Source organism: Euprymna scolopes, chromosome 7, assembly GCF_053919585.1.
Source record: "Euprymna scolopes isolate OS-2025 chromosome 7, ASM5391958v1, whole genome shotgun sequence".
Lineage (NCBI taxonomy): Eukaryota > Metazoa > Mollusca > Cephalopoda > Sepiida > Sepiolidae > Euprymna > Euprymna scolopes.
Window position 1 is genome coordinate 152,004,570 of NC_136488.1, and position 20,480 is coordinate 152,025,049.

The window sequence follows — 20,480 nt, forward strand, 5'->3', positions numbered from 1 at the left end:
GTTACCAAAAAGTAGAATCACCTGGTGTCAAGGTTCTTGATGAGTTTGGTAATATCACGAGCAGATATGTGGACGTCTCTCAGATTGTTATCGGTTCTGGAGGGAAATTCAGGAGTAAGTAGCCCTGATTGCATAGGGTTGAGTTTGATGCAAAGTTCTTGGCTTTGTCAGATGCTGACGAAATTACCCCAGGCCTGTTGGTTGGGATTGAGAATGCGCATCTGTCCATTATTCACCAAAATTATGTGATCCAATTCTCTGTTCTTCTACTTTGGATTTGATAGACTGAGCACATGACACTCTCACGTTTTTTTATCATCCTTTTACAGTGATTGCTAGCAGTTGTAAAGGTGATTTAAACACGCAACAACATTATTGTTAAAGAAAAAAAAGGAATGTTATAATAATTTCTAACAATACTTAACACTATCACAATCTATATTTCAGCTGCATAGCTATTATTATATAGCTCTTACTTCAGGCCACCTATGTAAACATGAAAGCCCTGTCTGAATAGTTGTAAACACTTTTTTTCTTTTTTTTTTTTCTCCCTGGACAAAGAGATTTACCTCGAAAATTTTGAAAATTCACAATACCTATCATCTTGTGTGATACATTATGTGTAACATTCCAGGATGGAGGATTTTGTCTTTTGTGAGTATGTCTCATTATTATTAGGTGTCTATGTATGTGATTGCGATACATCTAGTATACACAAATAAAGTTCACTATACTTTTGTTCTGTTCTCTTGGTCTTCTTTTTGGGATGCGATTCTTCTTGTCACTGGTTGATGCTGCAAGAAATATCTCAAATGAAAACATAACGCCGATTTTCTGGCATAGATCACTTTATTTTTTCTACAAATAAACTGGGCGGAAGCCATCACATTGTTGACTCAAGCTTTCTTGTGTTTCTTTCTTTAGCTCATTTTTGCGTCCAACTTGATACGTCTGTTTCGGCCAAAATCAGAAGCCAACCTGCACTTGCATGCAAACAAAAAGATATTTTCCTCTCTTTCTTTCATACTCTCTCGCTTTCTTTCTCTCCACATTTTCTTTCACACAAACTGAATGACATTTCAGGTGACCCTACCTACAGTGTTTGACATGCGTCATAACTTAACCCTTTGAACTCTTTTTGCACTAACCAACCTGCACAGCAAACTCACAATTTTCAAGAAGCTGACATAACCCGGGATAGATTATATATCATATGTTTGTAAATGAATACATTATAATTGAAAATGGTTGAAATTACTTCAATATTGTTAGTATTCTTTTACTTCATTGGCTCATGTCCATGGTGTTTCCATGCAAAACTGCATTGTAATAGCCCTCAAACACAACTTTTTTCACACTAAGCACAATGCTTCAAGCAAAATATAACATCTTCATCAGAGAATTATTTTTGTTTTTGTTTTATTTTTTTTTCATTAGTGTGTGTGTGTAACATCTTTCTTTGAAAACTTCTCTTTGCTACTTTTCCTTCAATCCCCTCTTTCTCTCTAACAATGGTTTATTATGAAAAAGAAAAAGAAATTGAGCTGCTATTTGATCTAGTTTCAGTGTTTTTGAATACCAGTAAGCATGAACCAAAGAGAGTCAAAACAATGAAAAGAATATGCTGTTGTTCTAGCCCTAGTCATCATCAACCATTACACCCAGTGGTGTGTTGGGCAGCAACAAACCCCCTCCACCTCCACCTATCCTGAACCAGCCTAGCCAGTGAACCTCAAGAATGCTGCATAATTTTCCGCTTCCTTTCCACCAATCTTCTCCAAGTTGCTCTCAGCCTTCCTAGTCTGATCTTAGTTTTAGTGGTGTTAAGACACGGCCACCGAGATATAGAAGGCCTGTTTACTGAAAAATGCCTGCAGGCAATGTAGGTAAGATTTGTTGAACTGTTACTGTCGATACTACGAGGGGCGTGCAATAAATAATGCCCCTGACCCACTTCCAATTGTCTGATCTAGCTGAAATTTTGCATGTGCAATGATTTATATCTCTACGGGTTATGTGGTAAATTACAGCTCTGAACTAATTGTGCTTTCTGTTTTACAGGTGTTTGAACTGAGTCAGGTGTGAAATGGAGCCTGTTGAATGTCGAGCAATGACCCGATTTTTGTATTTGAAAAGACACACACCACAGGAGACTTTTGATGAAATGAAAGAAACTTATGGTGATAATGTCCCATCATATGACCTTGTAAAACGCTGGCATCATGAATTCAAGCATGGCCGGAAGTCTGTGGAAACAGCTCCCAGACCTGGTCCCCCCTACCCTTCTGCAATTGATGAGGCATCTGTCCATCAAGTTGAGGCTGCCATTTTGGAAGATCGGCGCATTACTATTCGGCAAATAGCCCAAGATGTCAAGATTAGTACAGGGTCTGTGGAAACTATCATTCATGACCATTTGCATATGCATAAGGTGTCTGCCAGATGGATTCCCAGATTGCTCACACCATTCCAGAAGTGAGAACGTGTCGAGTGCTCAAGGATGAATTTAGAGATGTGCCAAGAAGATGAGTCAAAGTTTTTCAAAAAACTGATTACACAGGATGAAACCTGGGTCATCACTATGATCCAGAGACCAAAGCCCAGTCAATGCAGTGGAAGCACTTGGACTCTCCACCTCCAAAGAAGGCAAGGGTGCAGCCCTCCGCTGGCAAGGTCATGCTCACAGTCTTCTGAGACCAGAACAGAGTAGTGATGACAGATTTCCTGGCAAAGGGTACCACAATTACAGGAGCCTATTATGCTTCACTTTTGAGGAAATTAAGGGAAGCTATGAAAATCAAGAGGCGGGGCAAGATCAGCAAAGGTACCCTCCTCCTGCAGGACAACGCTCCGGTCCACAACTCGCATGTCACCAGATCAGAAGCACGTGGTAGTTATGAAATCCTCCCCTATCCTCCCTACTCTCCTGACCTTGCACCCTCTGACTTTTACCTCTTCCCAGCCATAAAGTTGTTTTTGAAAGGAAAGCGTTTCCCAGATGATGCAGCCTTGATTTCTGAAGTCACGTCGTGGCTGGAGGACCAACCTAGGGTGTTCTACAAAAATGGTCTCCAGAGCTGGATCAAACGATGGGAGAAATGCATAACTCTGGGTGGTTCCTATGTAGAGAAAGACTAATAACTGTGCCAAGTTTCGTTGCTCTACTGCTATGGGAAGTGGATCAGGGGCATTACTTATTGCACACCCATCGTATATGACGGCATTTTTGCCGAATTAGGTACAGATGTTTGTAAAATTGTCACTTTCAAGAATTGCGTACCTTTTTTTTTTTTGTAAAATTGTCACTTTGAAGAATTTTGCTGAGAATCTTAGTGATGTGAGTGATGAACATGTCAAAAGATTCCATCAGGATATTTCAGTGATGAAGAAACGTTTCAAAAGAAAATGGAACCCTGGCATGTTGACAGATTATTGCTGGAATGTAAAAAGGGAAGATAACACTCAACACAAGAGGGTTAAGTGGACAAATTTTATTTATACTGACAATTCTGTTTTTCATTGATAACCAATAATAATAAAATATGATTTATTATAACGAAAACGATGCCTAATCTACAGAAATAAAGGTCAGACTTAGTATCAGGATGTTTTTTCTTATACAGAAATAAGTCTTATATTGCGCAGTGATAATTAAAAATTTTATGTTTTTTTTTTTTGTTTTTAATTTTAGATCTGATGTTCGTTACCAGGCTTCACTTGGAAATGCAATTGGTAAGCCCATTATGAATTATTTATATAAATAATACGCAATGTAAATTTATACATCTATATATATAAATTCATATTCCTGTCTGTTTGTTTGTTCACAATTTGATTGATATATACAAAAGGTCCATTACTTTAATATTTCATTTATTTCTATATATAGTATGGTTCTTTAAAAATATACGATTAAGAGGTTACCTCATTTGCATATTATATTAAGGAAAATGGATTTTATTAAATAGCTGTATGTTAGTTTAAGTTTCTAGTGACATAATTATTTTAAGTGTTCTATTTAAGATTGTTATTTCATCAACTTTAAATAATAATTATATTGATAATATATTTAATTTAATTTATTTGGAATTATTTCTGACATCGATTTTTTTTAGAAACGGGTATTTCCCATGATAATTTTTTTTTTTTATATGTTCTGAAGTTCGAAAGATAAAAAAAGAAACTCTTCCTCACATAAAATAATTTGGTAATAGCAATAAGTTTCTAACGTGAAAAAATAATTTTGTGTGGACAGAAAGATGTTTTGCTTTATTTTTAAATATTAAAAAATAAATAAATAAAACACGGTACCTGTACAGTTTAATCAAGAATGAAAAATATCGAAAAAAAAAAAAAAAAAGGTTATATTGTATCTGTTTTGGACTGAAGATCACTGGAAAAAAAATTGACTTAATTTGATCAGGTAGTTTTTTTTTACTGCGGAAAAATGTTTTTATGACTGCCTGTTAAAGGAAGACATCTTTGAATTTTGATAACTCCAGTTAAGGCACCGTCACTCCCTCTCCATCTTATTACTAGCTTTTCTTTCTTAAAAATCGAACCTTTTGCTCGATATCATAGCAAATTGTTTTTCGCTGTAAAAAAAAACTATTTTATGAAATTAAGTGAAATTTTTTTTCAGAAAACTTCATTCCATAACAGATATGTACAATATAAACATTTTTCGATATTTTCATTTTTTAATGTCTTGATTAAACTGTACAAGTACCTAAAACACTTACAAATAAACAAAAAGATCTCATTCGTTTGTTTTTATTATTCTTGAAACGACTGTACAGAATCTTTGAGCGTTCTGGAAATTGACCCCCCCCCTCCACCAAAAAAAGAAACAAGTCGAAAAAAAAAAGCCAGTGAAAAAAAAAAAAAAGCCAATAAAAGAAATTCCATTTTGTTCTTAAACTTTTCAAACGCGTTAATGTTTATAAACGTTATTATTTCTACAAATTAGCTTTTCCCTTTATTTGCTTTTCAGGTTAGAGTTTGCCTACGCGGCTATTTTTTTTTTTTTTTTTTGCAGTCGCTCCGGCACTCATTGCTATTTTTATTGAAACAATAGTTGTTTTGATTCATTTATTTTCTATTTGATTTTTTGACTTTTTGGGCGCACGAGCATGCTCAATACCTAGAGAATAGCTTCTTCTCTTTGTATCCATTGTGCTGAAATATCTGGTGGAGAGGGTATCATGTACTTCTTTTTTGGGGGGCGATTACATTTACATGTTTTTATCGGTTCTTTTATTTTTGAAATTGTTGTGGAGGTATCGACGTTGCCCACGATGAAAATGATTAATATCCTTAGGATAGCAGGTTTGTTCCAAACGGAACTTCATATTGACCCAGGCATCGCCGAGTACCCATACTAGTAAAATATATAAATAATATACAATTTAATTTATACACTAGTGGGACCTGTGGAAACTCCACAGCAGATTCTTTCATATGTAATATATTGATGTTGACATTCTGTGGATGTTCTGCGTGAATGGAGACACCCTCATATTATTGTAGCTCTTTTGTTAAGACTGCAAAAATATTTATCTAAGCTAGCAGGGACGCCCAGCAAAGCCCAGTCATAAAATATACTTAAATATAATATTTTGATTTATGCAGATTTCGTATATTTTTATAGAGCCAATTTTCTCTCAATTCTTATCTATAATATAAAGCTGAACGTCTGTGTGTGTGTCTGGTCACGAATATAGTTGACTATTTTAGAAAACTGATCACATATAATGATAGAAGATGTATCGAGACACAGGAATGGGTATGTTTGATCTGGCATAATGGTGATTCATTAAAATTGTGGAGTCTGCGTACGCGCCTGGTCCACAAAGTATAGAAATAAAAAATTTAAAAATTAAAAAAAAACGGTTACAAGTGTTTTTGATATAGATGTACATAAGAATACTTTGGTAAGTATGTTTTAACTTAAATAGGGATGGTATAATAAAATTGTGGGGTCTGCGTTCACGCCTGGCCTCCATAGAATGGAAATAGGCACAAACTTTAATAAAGACTTTTCATATCTATCTGCATAAGTATATTTTGATAATTATGTTTCAGTTTGAAGAAATATGGTATAATAAAATTATGGTGTGTTCGTTTGCACCTGACCTCCATAGAATGGAAATATGTCACAAAGTTTAACAAGGTTTTTTAATATAGATCCACAGAATATTGTGATAAGTGTTTCAGTGTGAACAGGTATGGTATAATAAATTATGGGGTTTATCTATTTTATTTTTACTTTCATCATATTTTGCTTTGCTTTTGATACCCCCAAATTCGAAGCTATATCTTTACAACACTTCCTTTTCATAACCTATCATACTTTCATAAATCAGAGCCCATTTTGTGTAGGCTGTTTTTGAACCCAGTCAACGACGGGTACTTTTGCTAGTATATTATAAAGTCGTGATTTAAAAAATAAAAAAATATATCTATATGACTTGGGTACATCAGCCTGAATCAAAATCAAAACAAAACTTATGAAACATATATATATATATAACTTAAGTTCCTTCAGCTATAATCGAAACAGAAACCAAAACTTATGAAAAATTCTTGATAAAATTATTTATTACAAGACATGGAAGATCATAACAATTAAACAACAGCCACTCGGAAGTAAAAAGATGTAAGCGTGACACACAAAATAACACACCCAGACTATCGTATTAATATATTAATAAGTAATATATTAATAATAGGTAAGGTTGTGTGATTTCTAACAGTAACATTAAAACCTGCTGCTCAGATTCATATTAAAAAACGTCTTTCGAATCTATTGCTTAAGTTTTGGGAAATTTTTTATTTTATTTTGTCATTTCACCCCCCCCCCCCAACAAGGTACAGAACCACTTAGTCGTGAGGGGCTACTATTTAGGACCAGATTTGCAGGGATAAGGGAGTTGAGCAGCGAGATGTCTGTTTACATTACACTTGAATTTCTGCATGTCAGTTCAGGGAAGTAGGAGCCCAGGAGGGAATTCCAAAGTGCAGGAGTCCAAGGGAAAAAGCTATTTAAGTAAGTGAGACGTGTGGCATGTTGGAAAAAGAATTGTATTTTGTCTTGTGGTGTCAGTTGGTCGTTAAACTGTTCCAAGATGTGTAGATAAAAGTCTTAGTTCCTGAAACTGCGCACAAACACCAATTTTCAAGCCATGCAGTAGCGTTTCATGAATTATGTACTGATTTTCAAAGTTCTGAGAATTCACATATCCTGATAGGTGAAACCATGCTTCACCCGACAAAGTACACAGTGGGGCCAAACACCCTTCTCCAACCATACTTAACAGCCACCTGCAATACTGAAGACGTTTATCTTTGCCAGGCAACTTCAGCTGAATACGTTATTCTGTGTGCTTTCATGCTCAAAGATTTCGGTACATGTTGACGGGATAGTCTCCTAGTTGACTTTTGTAGACTTCTTCCGCTGTTGAATATCACTCACAATTTCTGACGTTCAGACTAATTTAGGTCTTTGCTTCTTCACGTTTTCAACAGAGCCTGTTTCGCACCATTTCTCTACAAAGCTCTGAACAGAATGTTTTGTTGGTGCTTTTATCTCTATGAATTTTTCCAGGAATGCCTGTTGCATCCTTAATTGATCCAGTGCGCAGATAGACTTCCATAATCACTATTCTCTGCTGCAGCGAAAATATACTTAAAAAAGTTTAAATGTTGATTTTCAAAAATTAGGAAGCTTAATCTGAAAAAAAAAATTGATTAGAGAAAGATTAGAGAGATCGGGCTACTTTTAAGTTGGCCACCCTGTACAATTATCTTAAAAGTTTTTAAAAAAAAGTGAGATTTGGATTATCTGTCTACAATTGTCTTTCTATTTTAATGCAAATTAATTGATCTTATTACTCACATCCGGTCATCAAACTTTAATGACTGTTCTGTCAGCTTTTCAAAAGACAAATCATATTAAACAGAGCTGAGGGAGAAGATAACGGAATACCAAGGTCTTATGTACAACATGAAAAGAAATTGGAATCTTAGGAAGATCTCCATCATTCCAATAATAATAATAGGCGCAATCGGACACAGGAAAGATTATTTCAAACACTACTTAGTAAATATACCTGGTGAACCAAGTGCAAGACACATAAACAATTGCACTTAAACAAAATTCATCATGTATCAAATGCGGTTATTTGTTGACACTTCCTCCTTTTTTATTCATATATATTTCCGAATTTGATTATTCACATTTTTATTTTTTATTATTTAATTCAATATGAAATTTATATGAAAGTTTTCAATTCAATCAAATTTAGTTAATTTATGTACACCGTGGAAATGGTTTAAAGAATTTTAGTTGTCTAGCTTTTGAGTTTACTTTTTAGGTGAAATATTCTCTTCAAATGCTTAGCATGCATTATATGTGAAGTATATCATGTTGTAAAGAAGACCGCTGCCAACCTTTAGAAAATAAAGCTGCTTGCCTCATTACAAAAAAACAACAGTTCAAATAGTTGCTATAAACGAAAATTTGTTACCTACTATCATGATAGTAAAGTAATGATGTGAAAAAGAAATCAGCTATTATGTAATTGGAATTAAAATAAATCACTGAGTAAATTTATTTGCTTTATTCATGACGTAAGAAAATTTTTTTATTTTTGCGGTCATAATTGAAAAATGCTTCCATATTACCAGTTGTCCAGGCAGGACTGCTTGATTTTTCAAAATAAATGGTAGTGAAGTATATTATCATAGTAATAATAACGATAACAAATAAAAATTGGCTAGTCACAATAAAAGTTTAATGTATTGGCTTACATGCTATTTAGGTTCAACTTTTAAAATCTGACCAAACATTATATATATATATATATATATATATATATATATATATATATATATATATATATATATATATATATATATATACTAGAAGATGTAACAGGCGTTACCCAGTATTAAACATAACATTAAATTCTTTTAAAAATGAAATAAAAAGCAGAAAGAAACTGAGATATGCATGCAAGTATTACGTTTTTTTTCAGAACAGTTCACTTCATGTAAGTAAAAAATGAAAAAATATTCGAACTGAAATCGAAATCAAAACCTAAAGATAGGGAGTCAACTACGATAACAATTAGGCCAGCTTGACACGATCTTTATAAGGTGTTTTTTAAACCTACTTATTCTTAACATAATGTGAATGATTCCCATATGCACAGTCGTAAAACAGTTGATCGATAAAAATCCGATGATCCACAAGGACAAATTTTTCAATGTTGACCCATTAGTAGCTCTTTTCATCGAGAAGAATACCTATTAAAAAGTTTTGCACATATCTGAATACCTTACATACCAAATTTCAAGTCTGTAGATCAAAAATTCATTGAGTATATAGGTTGAGAGGTGTCGTCACACATACACACACAAACATAATCTCACTTTTATAAATATATAATCATTTGTAAACAATTCAAATAACACATGTATATTTAAATCACAATCATATCATTTTATTTGATATATGGTACGTCTTACGCAGGTTTCATTGAATGGTAAGACAAACAACTCCTCAGAGACCTATATAAATCCATAAAAGAATTACTGGAGTGGTTTTTTCATAGAACGATCTATAAATAACTTACTACTAGTAAGTTTTTTTTTTCTTTGCTCTTATGACTAAAAGAATTCCACCTTTGTATCTTTTCTATAAAAATATATGGTCTCTGATGAGTTGTTTGGTATATCATTCAACGAAACATGTGTAATATCAAATAAAATGATATGAATGTTATAAAAATATACTTGTGGTATTTAAATTGTTTATAAATGATATATATGCTCTGAAAGTGTAATCCATGTTCATAGATCTGGTAATTTAAAAATGCCCCTTATTGTGTATGTATATATATATATATATATATATATATATATATATATATATATATATATATTAAAAGTATTTTCTGAAGTGTCATAATTATTATTAGTAATTATATAATCTCTCACATTCTGAAAAAAAAAATATATATATATATAAATATATATATATATATATATATATATATATATATATATATATATATATATATTTATTTATTTACCAGTGGTGAAAAAAAAAAAAAAAAAAAAACCGGACTAAAGTGCTCAATGTGTAGTCAGAGCAGTATATAGGAAATTTATTACTGTGAGTCCAGAATGAGTTTACAAATTGTTTCAACTAGAGGAAAATCCTCAAAGAGAGGAAAAATCCAACTAGCATCATCAGAATTCATAGATGGACTATCTATGAATTCTGATGATGCTAGTTGGATTTTTCCTCTCTTTGAGGATTTTCCTCTAGTTGAAACAATTTGTAAACTCATTCTGGACTCACAGTAATAAATTTCCTATATATATATATATATATATATATATATATATATATATATATATATATATATATATATATATATATATAATGTGTGTGTGTGTCGTGCACCGTGCACTCACTGTGGATATCACTTTCTTTTTTTAATACCCCATTAAGCACACATAAGCATCTTCACCCTCAAATGCACACAGGTTATAATAAATATTTTTTAGTTGCAATTATCCTCAACCAGGTGTAATGAATATATTGCTAGGCTATAATTTATTATTTTTCCATGTTACGCGATATGCTGCAATGGTTTTCATTGCTGGGAGAGAGAGGCAGGGCTTTTTTTTTTTTTTTTTTTTTTTTTTTTTTTTAACCCCAGCGGCTGTTTATGCATTACCAAGATACAGCTATGTTGGATTTATGGATACTTACCTGCTGTGAATCAACTCGTGATGTTTGTGCTCAAGAGAGGATGTTTAGCTTTATGATTGTAAACTTTACTCATAATAAACTTAACTGGTAAAACTCTGTGTGTATATATATATATATATAATATGAAGCTGAATGTGTGTGTGTGTGTGTGTCTGGTCACGAATAGGCTCCTCTATGGTTGACTATTTTAAAAAAACTGATTACATATAATGATAGAAGATGTATCGAGACACAGGAATGGGTATGTTTGATCTGGCAGAACGGTGGTTCATTAAAATTATGGGGTCTGCGTACGCGCCTTGTCCACAAAGTATGGAAAAAAAAGATTAAAAAAAAAACGTTTATAAGTGTTTTTGATATAGATGTACATAGGAATACATTGATAAGTATGTTTTAACTTAAATAGGGATGGTATAATAAAATTGTGGGGTATGCGTTCACACCTGTCCTCCATAGAATGGAAATAGGCACAAACTTTAATAAAGACTTTTCATATCTATCTGCATAAGTATACTTTGATAATTATGTTTCAGTTTGAAGAAATATGGTATAATAAAATTATGGGGTGTTCGTTCGCACCTGACCTCCATAGAATGGAAATATGTCACAAAGTTTAACAAGGATTTTTAATATAGATCCACAAAATATTGTGATAAGTGTTTCAGTGTGAACAGGTATGGTATAATAAATTATGGGGTTTATCTATTTTATTTTTACTTTCATCATATTTTGCTTTGGTTTTGATACCCCCAAATTCGAAGCTATCTCTTTACAACCCTTCCTTTTCATAACCTATCATACTTTCATAAGTCAGTCCATTTTCTCTAGGCTGTTTTTGATCCCAGTGAACGACGGGTACTTTTGCTAGTATATATATATTAGCAAAAGTACCCGTCGTTCACTGGGTTCAAAAACAGCCTACAGATGGATACTTTTGCTAGTATATATATATATATATATATATATTCTTGACCAGACACACACAGACGTTCAGCTTTATATTATAGATAGATAGTCATCCACATACAGAACTGCTTCGCTGTATCACAACTCATCAGTGCGGCTAGAGAGGCAACTACCTCAAGCCAGGATTGAAACCCGACTGCCCGTACGACAGTCAAGGCTTTGAACTATTACGCCAATCAGCAGTTGCTGTGCGGGCAGTGAGTTAACAATGTTTTGACATCGTCCGAATACCTAAGCTTGATTTGTTTACACAAAGAGCATCGTTTAATACGCCAATGGTATATTGTGTATCACTTCCCAATATGCTCAACTCAAGATAAGGAGCATTGTAGTCATCCACATACAGTTCTGTTTCACTGTATCACAACTCATCAGTGCGGTTAGACAGGCAACTACCTCAAGCCAATATATATATATATATATATATATATATATATATATATATATATATATATATATATCACTTTTTCTCGTATGCATACTTCATTAAAGAAAATAGACGGTTTTTTGTCTAGTAATTCTATTTTTTATCCTTTCCAACTTCGAATAAAAAATAACAATCTTCACTTTTGTCAGGAACTGGCTGATGTAATCGCCATATTTATCGTAAGTCCGAGTACTTTCCAATCCTTCTTGATTCATCATCAGGGATAGATTAATCTAACTGGTTTTGAACAATTTATATAATTTTTTTAATATATAACGTGTATATTTTATTCATAGATTAATTATTTTAATAACTTTACAAACATTTCGGGATGTTACTACTATTGGTAAAGTTTATTTTATTGATAGTAGGTTTTTTTTAGTTTTTATTAGTAATGGTCCTAGTATTCCAAGTTTTTATTATTAGCCTGTTCAAGTATAGATGTGTTGTCGATTAAAATCTTCCTAATTCGGGACAAGAATGTTGATTAATCAAGTGGTTAAGTATAGCAGTGTTTTCAGAGTGATGCATGGTTAATCTCCTTGACAAAGTGGTGGTAGTCAAACCTATGCATATGTTCTTACCTTAATTGTCGGAGACACAGTCTCCCAAAGTGTGTGTGTATATATATATATATATGTATGTGAGTATGTATGCATGTATATATATATATATATAATATAATATATATATATATATACTAGCGGGTCACCTAGCATTGCCCAGTCGTAAAATATGCTTGAATATGATATGTTGATTAATGCAGATTTCGTATTTATTATTATACTAGCAGTTCAGCCCGGCTTTATTCGGGCTCTATGTACTGTTCATAACTTTATGTGCATATGTGTATCTATATTAAAAGGTTTGACTCATATCCAGGTAACCTGCATCTAAAATTTCAAGTGTTTAGACTCAACATTCACAGGGGAGTTTGGTAGAGTCTGCAAAAGTTTTACCCGGCTAAATCCAAATATAGTTTTGCATGGGTGCGAATACCCTATATATAAAGTTTCATATCTGTAGACCAAAAAGACCAGAGGAGCTTGGGAGGCAAATTTTTTTAAACAAATATATGTGCGCATACATAAATATATATAGAAAAAGGTTTGTGTTTACTATGACGATTGCTTCTTCCGGCAGAAGTTCACCATCTCTTCATTTAATTGCTGTGCGACTGTGTGCACATAGGTGGCTCTTAGCTTTAGTTTTACATAAACGTTCACGTGTGATACAAACACTTTCTTTCTGGTCTCTCATGTAAACTATTTTTTTTTTAATTTTCTTACCAGTTTATTCAAGCTGAGTACTTTCCAATTCCTTTGCGGTCTAGCAAATTATTCAGCTAATTTTGAGTTTAAACATTTGAAATTTTACATAAGGGGTATTCAGGCATGCAACAAGCTTTTTAATCAGTTTTTGGGAGAAATTTTGGCTGTCAAGAGGTCAAAATTGAAAGACTTGACCTTTGTATACTCTAACAAACTCCTCTGCCAATTTTGAGTCTAAATACTTGAAATTTTAGATGTAGGTTACCTGCACATGAGTCAAATTTTTTAAAACATATATACATATGTACATAAAATTATGAACAGTACATAGGGCCTGAGAAAAGCAGGACTGAACTGCTAGTTACCAAAATAAATGAATAGCAGATTTATATTCAAAGAATGCAGAATCTTCAGAACCAACATGGCAATCATTTGTTAACAGTTGCTTACATTATTCATACTTAGCAGTCTTCATTACTTTTTATTTAATTTTGTTTAACAATTATTAAATTATATAATTTATCACCTATTTTTCTGCAGTTCTTGTATAAAACATTTGACACAGAATTTTTTTAATTACAACACCTTAAAAGCACTATCTGGTGGAAGTGAGTATTTATAAGCAAGACTGATTATAATTTATTTTTACAACCAATTTTTCTTTTATTTCTCTTTATTTATATCATTCGCCTCCTTTGACGTCATTCAATGTGCACAGTGACAAGCAAACAAGAGCCACAATTTTTTTTTAGTAGTGTATACTAGTATATCCATAAGGATAATCTAGTATATGTGGCAACACCAAACCCAGGCTTATATAACCTGTGATCCTGTCACAGAGATAGTGTTTATCTATCTCATATGTAGAAATAACATTGCACTATCACACACACATTGTACGTGTTAGATATTTACAATAAAGAATGTTCTTATCAGTATTTGTTTCAGTGGACTATAACTCAGAAAAGAAGCGTTTCTGAACCCATATAAAAATATAGAAGATTATCTATCGAGTCATGCCATTGATTTTCCAAACGCGCTGCATATAAATATGCATATAAATGAGTTGCTTGACAAGTGTTTGGAGAACTATGCATGTGATACGTCTTTCTGAAAGTTTAAAAAAAAAAAATAGAAAAGAAAAAAATAAATATCGTGTATATAGAAGAGAAATGCTGTTTATTGAAGTGATGTTGAAAGATGTGTGAAATGTTTGGTTAAACGCAGGAAATGTTTCATAACTTGACAGATGAAGAGATTCATCTTTGAAATGTCACTGAACTTTTGCTTCTCATCAAATATGGCTGTATGTATGTGTTGTAGCCAGTCTGTGTGTGTGTGTGTGTGTGTGTGTGTGTGTGTGTGTGTGTGTTGAGTCTAATGTTTTCATATGTATGAAATTGGCATCCAATGTGTGTGTGTGTGCGTGCATGTGTTGTATTCTTATAAAAAATGGCCATCAGGGCACTCACCATGATTGTTGCCTTTGGCTTAGGAAACTTGGCAGTGCTGAGTTACTTTTGGACTGTTTTTCACTTCAACAGTTGAAAATTCTTTTTTTAGTGTGTGTGTGGGGGGGGGGTACGTAGCTAATGAACTTGTATGATCAGAACGACGGATCTGGGAGCAATCAGAATCCTTGGTGCTTGTGCAGTATAATTAGATTTCAAGAAATGCATTTTAAATAAAAACACTATTACGTACTTACCTGTCATGTCGAAATTAGTAAAAGTTCAAAAAATTATAGAGTAGAGGATCCGCTAGAACTATTTTTTACAAAAAATATATATGAATATTAGCGATTTGCCATTTTCTATTTTGAAGTAGCAGATTTTAACATTTTGTCAAAAAAATCGTACACTGCAGTTATAAACGTATGTATGTGTTGTAGCCAGTCTGTATGTGTGTGTGTGTTGAGTTTAATGTTTTCATATGTTTGAGATTGGCATCTAATGTGTGTGAATTTTAAGAACTCTTCAACATTAGCTAATACGATAGAAGTTTATAATTCAATAAATTTTATTTTCACTAATAATTATTTTTCTATTTGATTATTTGGGGGGAGGGGATTTTACTAATTTCAACATGACAAGTAATTATGTAATAATATTTTTACTTGAAATGCCTTCATTTGAAACGGAATTATACTCAAGAAGCACCAAATCTTCTGTTTATCTTTATTACGAAGAATGTGTTTCTGATTTTTTTTTTTTTTTTTTTTTAGATGAGGATTTATTATTTGGATTGTTTGGACAATTGTTCTCATCTTGAGTGTCATTTTCGCGACGTTTTAATCAATTCAATCTCCAACCTTATCCAGAATCTGTCAGACTTGGGAATCCACGCGGAATTTCGAATGGAACTTTTTATCCAAGTGACACTCTTTTGGAGATTGAAGGTTCAATCCTCAATGCAGGCAATACTAAGAATATGATCGTAAATTATTTAAAACTTCTACTCGGCCATGACTGACAAAATGAGAGCATACTACACCACAAATTAAATAAAGGGTTTTGTTCAAAATTTCATGCAGATTTCTGAGTTCAACAGAAAGATTCCCAAGTTCAACAAGTGACACCTGAAGGGAGTCGAAAGTTACATTGACCGAAACGTTGTGAGATACATTTTATTTATATATATATATATATATATATATATATATATATATATATATAATGAGTTCTGCCAAAGTTTTTTTTTGGTTGCTTTCTTCTTTAAAATTATGTGTCTGTTTTAAAATTCACAAATTCAAATTACTTAACACTTACATTGAGGAACCATCTCTAATACATTTCACTAGAGCGAGTTAACAAAAGAATTTACCGTTGAAGGAATATACGGAATAGTGACAACGTGCTAATAAGGATGGAAAAAAAACATTTAAAATGTGTCTAGTATTGAAGAAGACGTTAAACCCTCAAAACTAAGTTGATTTAAATAAATTTCGTGGCTGGGTTCAGATCTCATGACCAGCAGGAATTGTTACCTTACACTGATGATTGCGCAAGCATGAAACGCTAGTGTAGGTGTAAATGATTAGTTGTTATATATATATATATATATATATATATGATTGGTGCAAAAATAATGTTTTTTGACATATATATATACATACATAATGTCAAACGACATTATTTTGCACCAACCTAATAAATATATACATATATATATATATATATATATATATATATATATATATGAATTCTTTCGACTTTTAAAACTTACAAATTCAAATTACCCAATCTCTAATACCTTTTACATATGCGCGATCCTCCTAATTTATTTAAAAAAACAAATCACCACTGAAAGACCGTACAGAATTTTTTGTGATAACATGTCCCGAGGAAGGAAAATAAAAACAATGTGTGTAGTTAAGTTGATTTTTAAGTAAACAGTTATCTTCTATAATATAAATCTCATCTACCTGTTTAAATGTATGAATGTATGTATGTATGTTTGTATGTCTCGCAAAAACTTTCAACATAGGCAACAGATTTTCGAGATCGGTATCATTTTTAACCTTGACCTTTTGGACGACAAATATCGAAAAATTGGCTAAAAACGTTAATTCCTTCACCCTCAACTGGGCACTTTACTACTTTTTTGAAAGTCATTCCCTCTTTTTGACTGACTAGCCTTAATTTAAACCTTCACCACTTCCGGTTTGGTGATGGGTGCAACAGCAAAGACATCATGTTTTGTTTTTTTTCACATTCTTTTCCTCCTTTGTGGTACGGGTTTGAGCCTGCCTACCTACTATCACTTTTTTTTTTCACCTACACCTCCAAACTACCGGGCAACGCCGGGCACTCAGCCTAGTTTCATATATAAAATAAATATTTAATATTTAGTTATAAAAATGATATGTACGTTTAAGAAAATAACGTTGAACTCTGTTTAGACAATTAAGAAAAAAGCAATCAACCTAAGCACAAAATGCAACGTTCCGACTTTTTGTAGTTGAGTACTACCTGACTGGTTACTGTATATACCCGGTGGCTTTGCATCTATAGGTACTTAATTTCCCTCAGTTCCTATGTTAATTGCTGGTAGCCTAGAGATAGAATGCTTGCTTACGTAGTTAAGAGTGATGTTGTGACTGGGTTCAAATCTCCTGACTGGTAGTAATTATTATTTCCTACACCGATGGTTACATAAGCAATTGTTAATTTTTATTTATAAAAATATTATCGCTTGCGTGAATATAAAAATGTATATATTTCTTATAGTCAAAATTGTTATGAATAATAAGTTCGTTAAAGATGTATTATCACTTTCAGAGCATCTACACTAATATATACTGTAAATTTACATTCCAATAACCATAAAAAAATTATAACTGTGAATTGATTTTTTTTTATGGTAAAATCAATTCACAGTCATGATTTTTTTTTTTTTTTCCAATATATAGGCGGATATTTATATTTATGGAAAAAGTAAATAAAATATTTACTTATATATTATTAAAAAAAAAATTCATGACTGTGGATTGACTTTTTTTGTAATTGGAATGAAAAGTTACAGTGTATGTGTCATATATATATATATATATATATATATAAACAGAGTGACCCCCCAAAAAAAACAAAAGCTAAATGGAGGCCATCTAGAACATATGCTGTACAATGGAGAAAAAAAGGTCAAAGACCCTAGGGTTTGGATGTGATGTTTTGAATATAATAAACTAGTTATGACCAAAGTTTCATTTCATTCGGACAAAACACTAAGAAACGGAGCCTAATTAGATTTGGGACCCGTTTTTTGGGGGGGGGGTCACCCTGTATGTATATATATATATATATATATATAAAGATATAAGTAGTAGCGTTCGTGGGTGTGTCTGTGTGTACAACTCCCCTAGAGCTCAAACCACTGGACTGATCATGACCAAACTTCGCATGATTACCTAGGGATGGTGCACACCATTTTTTAAGGTCAAAGATCAGGGTCATAATTTATGCACCACACCACTGGACCGATCAAGACTAAACCTGGAATGATGATGGTCCCCGACCTATGAATGGTGCACACTATCATATATGTATGTATATATACTAAGTGGTAACGTTCGGGTGTGTATAACTCTCCACGGCCCACACCACTGGACCGATCATTACCAAATCTGACATGCTGATGGTCTCTGACCTGGGGATGGTGTACACCATTTTTCAAGGTTAAAGTCATATTTAGTGCGGCTCTTCATAAACTCCCCTACGTAGGGATAGTGCACACCAAGTTGGGGTTCGTCGCCATCCTGGGGGGGGGGTACCATGGCGGTGGCCAACTTCTTTGTGAATTTGAATCAAATTACCCTCCTCCACTCCATCCCCTCAACCAATTAAACAAATGTTAGCTATTGTGATTCTTTGTAATTGTTGTTTCAATTTTTATGCAAAAAAATACAAGTGTAAACTTTGATAGAACCGATTTGCTTTCAAGTTCACAGTTCGATTTCAGTCACTTCAGGAGGTAGTTAAAAAATTTAAAACACCTTAAGAAATAATTGCTCTTTCAGCATCCACTAGGTACCCTATCGGACAGCAAAGTCTCGTGCGAAGCACGGGTATTTTTCCTAGTATGTGTATATATATATATATATATATATATATATATATAATATTAATTATTAATTAATGATTACTACGTGCATAAAAGTTAGTCATCTATAGCCGTGCATGTTTCAGAGTTTATTCTTCATCAGTATAGCTAGACTTTTTATTGACAAGGATCGATAAGTAGTCTGGCGTTTTATCGCGGGACCATTGGGTCCTTGCCAATTTTACGCACGATTTTTATCGCTTATAAATGTAAGAGTGTTGAATTTTTATTTAATTTTTTTATTAGCGGTTAATTTCTTTATTACTTCGCTCCCTGTAATAATATATAAGGTTGTTTTTTGTTGTTGTATCGATATTAACAGCTACAAAACGCTGTTATTTATTTATTTATATATACCTACTAGCAGGGAGACCCGATTTTGCCAAGATAGAATGAGAATCAACAAATGTGGTACAATTCCACTAATTTTATTGTCATCTAAATCCGTGAAATGGCCCCCTTTTTTTTTTTTTTTTTTTTTTTTTTTTTTTAATCAAATCTGTTGGCTTTCTACTCTTGTCAGGAACCAGCATAGTGCACCAAGAGGAAGCTTCATCTAATTTTGATTTTACGAAATTATTTTTATATAGTGACTTGAATTAAAGTTTAAAATGCAAAAGTCAGTCAAGTATCATGGTCCGATTGTGCTTTAAACATTCATTTTGCACATGTCCCTATTTTATCAAAAATCCTTCTGCTTGTGCGGTTATAAAACTTCTCAAATGCACCTGTGATGTTGGGCTGTATAAAAGTGTTAACTTTGGTCAAAATCGGACTGTTCTTTTTTAATGGAATTTTTTCAATTATCAATTTTCAATACTTATCGGAGGTATTATGATACAAAGCCTATCTAAGAACACCCCCAGACACATACAGTACATTTGTGTGAAATTTCATTAAAATCGCCCCAGCCGTTTTGGAGTTTTCGGGAATTAACTTACACAGACGAAGTGATTATCATTATATAAGTAGAGATATATATGAGGGTTGTTCCAGAAGTAAAGCCTTCTATTTTTTAACTAAAAATTTAGAGAGCTATGAAGACAGGAGTGGTACCATTAATACAAGCAACCTTTTGTGTTCCTGAATTTATTTTACTACATAGTCACACCATTCTCAATGCACTTTTGCTCAGCGATAAACGATGGTTGTGCATGGGCATCCGGAGCGTGCTTTGTCATATAAGGGTCATTCCAAAAGTAAAGCCTCCTATTTTTTATTTTTTTTTTGTCTCAAAAAGTTGAGGAACTATGAAGACTGGAGTGGTACCACTAAAACGAGCAACCTTTTGTGCAGAAGAATTTATTTTTCTACATAGTCACCATCATTTCCTGTTCACTTTCTCTAGGAATTCAATGGCACATCTCTGCTTCTTGCACACCTTCATGGCAAGGGTTGGTTTCTTAGAGTTTCACACCATCAATATCTGCAA

At 32.9% G+C, this 20,480-nt stretch overlaps 1 protein-coding gene across 2 annotated transcripts in view; it reads left to right on the forward strand.

Moving 5' to 3' along the window:
* LOC145280058 (regulator of telomere elongation helicase 1-like) overlaps window positions 1–20,480 on the forward strand; it is a 1,039,981-nt gene that overhangs the window by 870,983 nt on the left and 148,518 nt on the right. For both annotated transcript variants that reach the window (XM_080131745.1, XM_080131746.1), the window contains exon 19: window positions 3,692–3,732. In XM_080131745.1, the coding sequence (XP_079987871.1) occupies window positions 3,692–3,732 (41 nt within the window). The remainder of the gene's footprint in view (window positions 1–3,691; window positions 3,733–20,480) is intronic.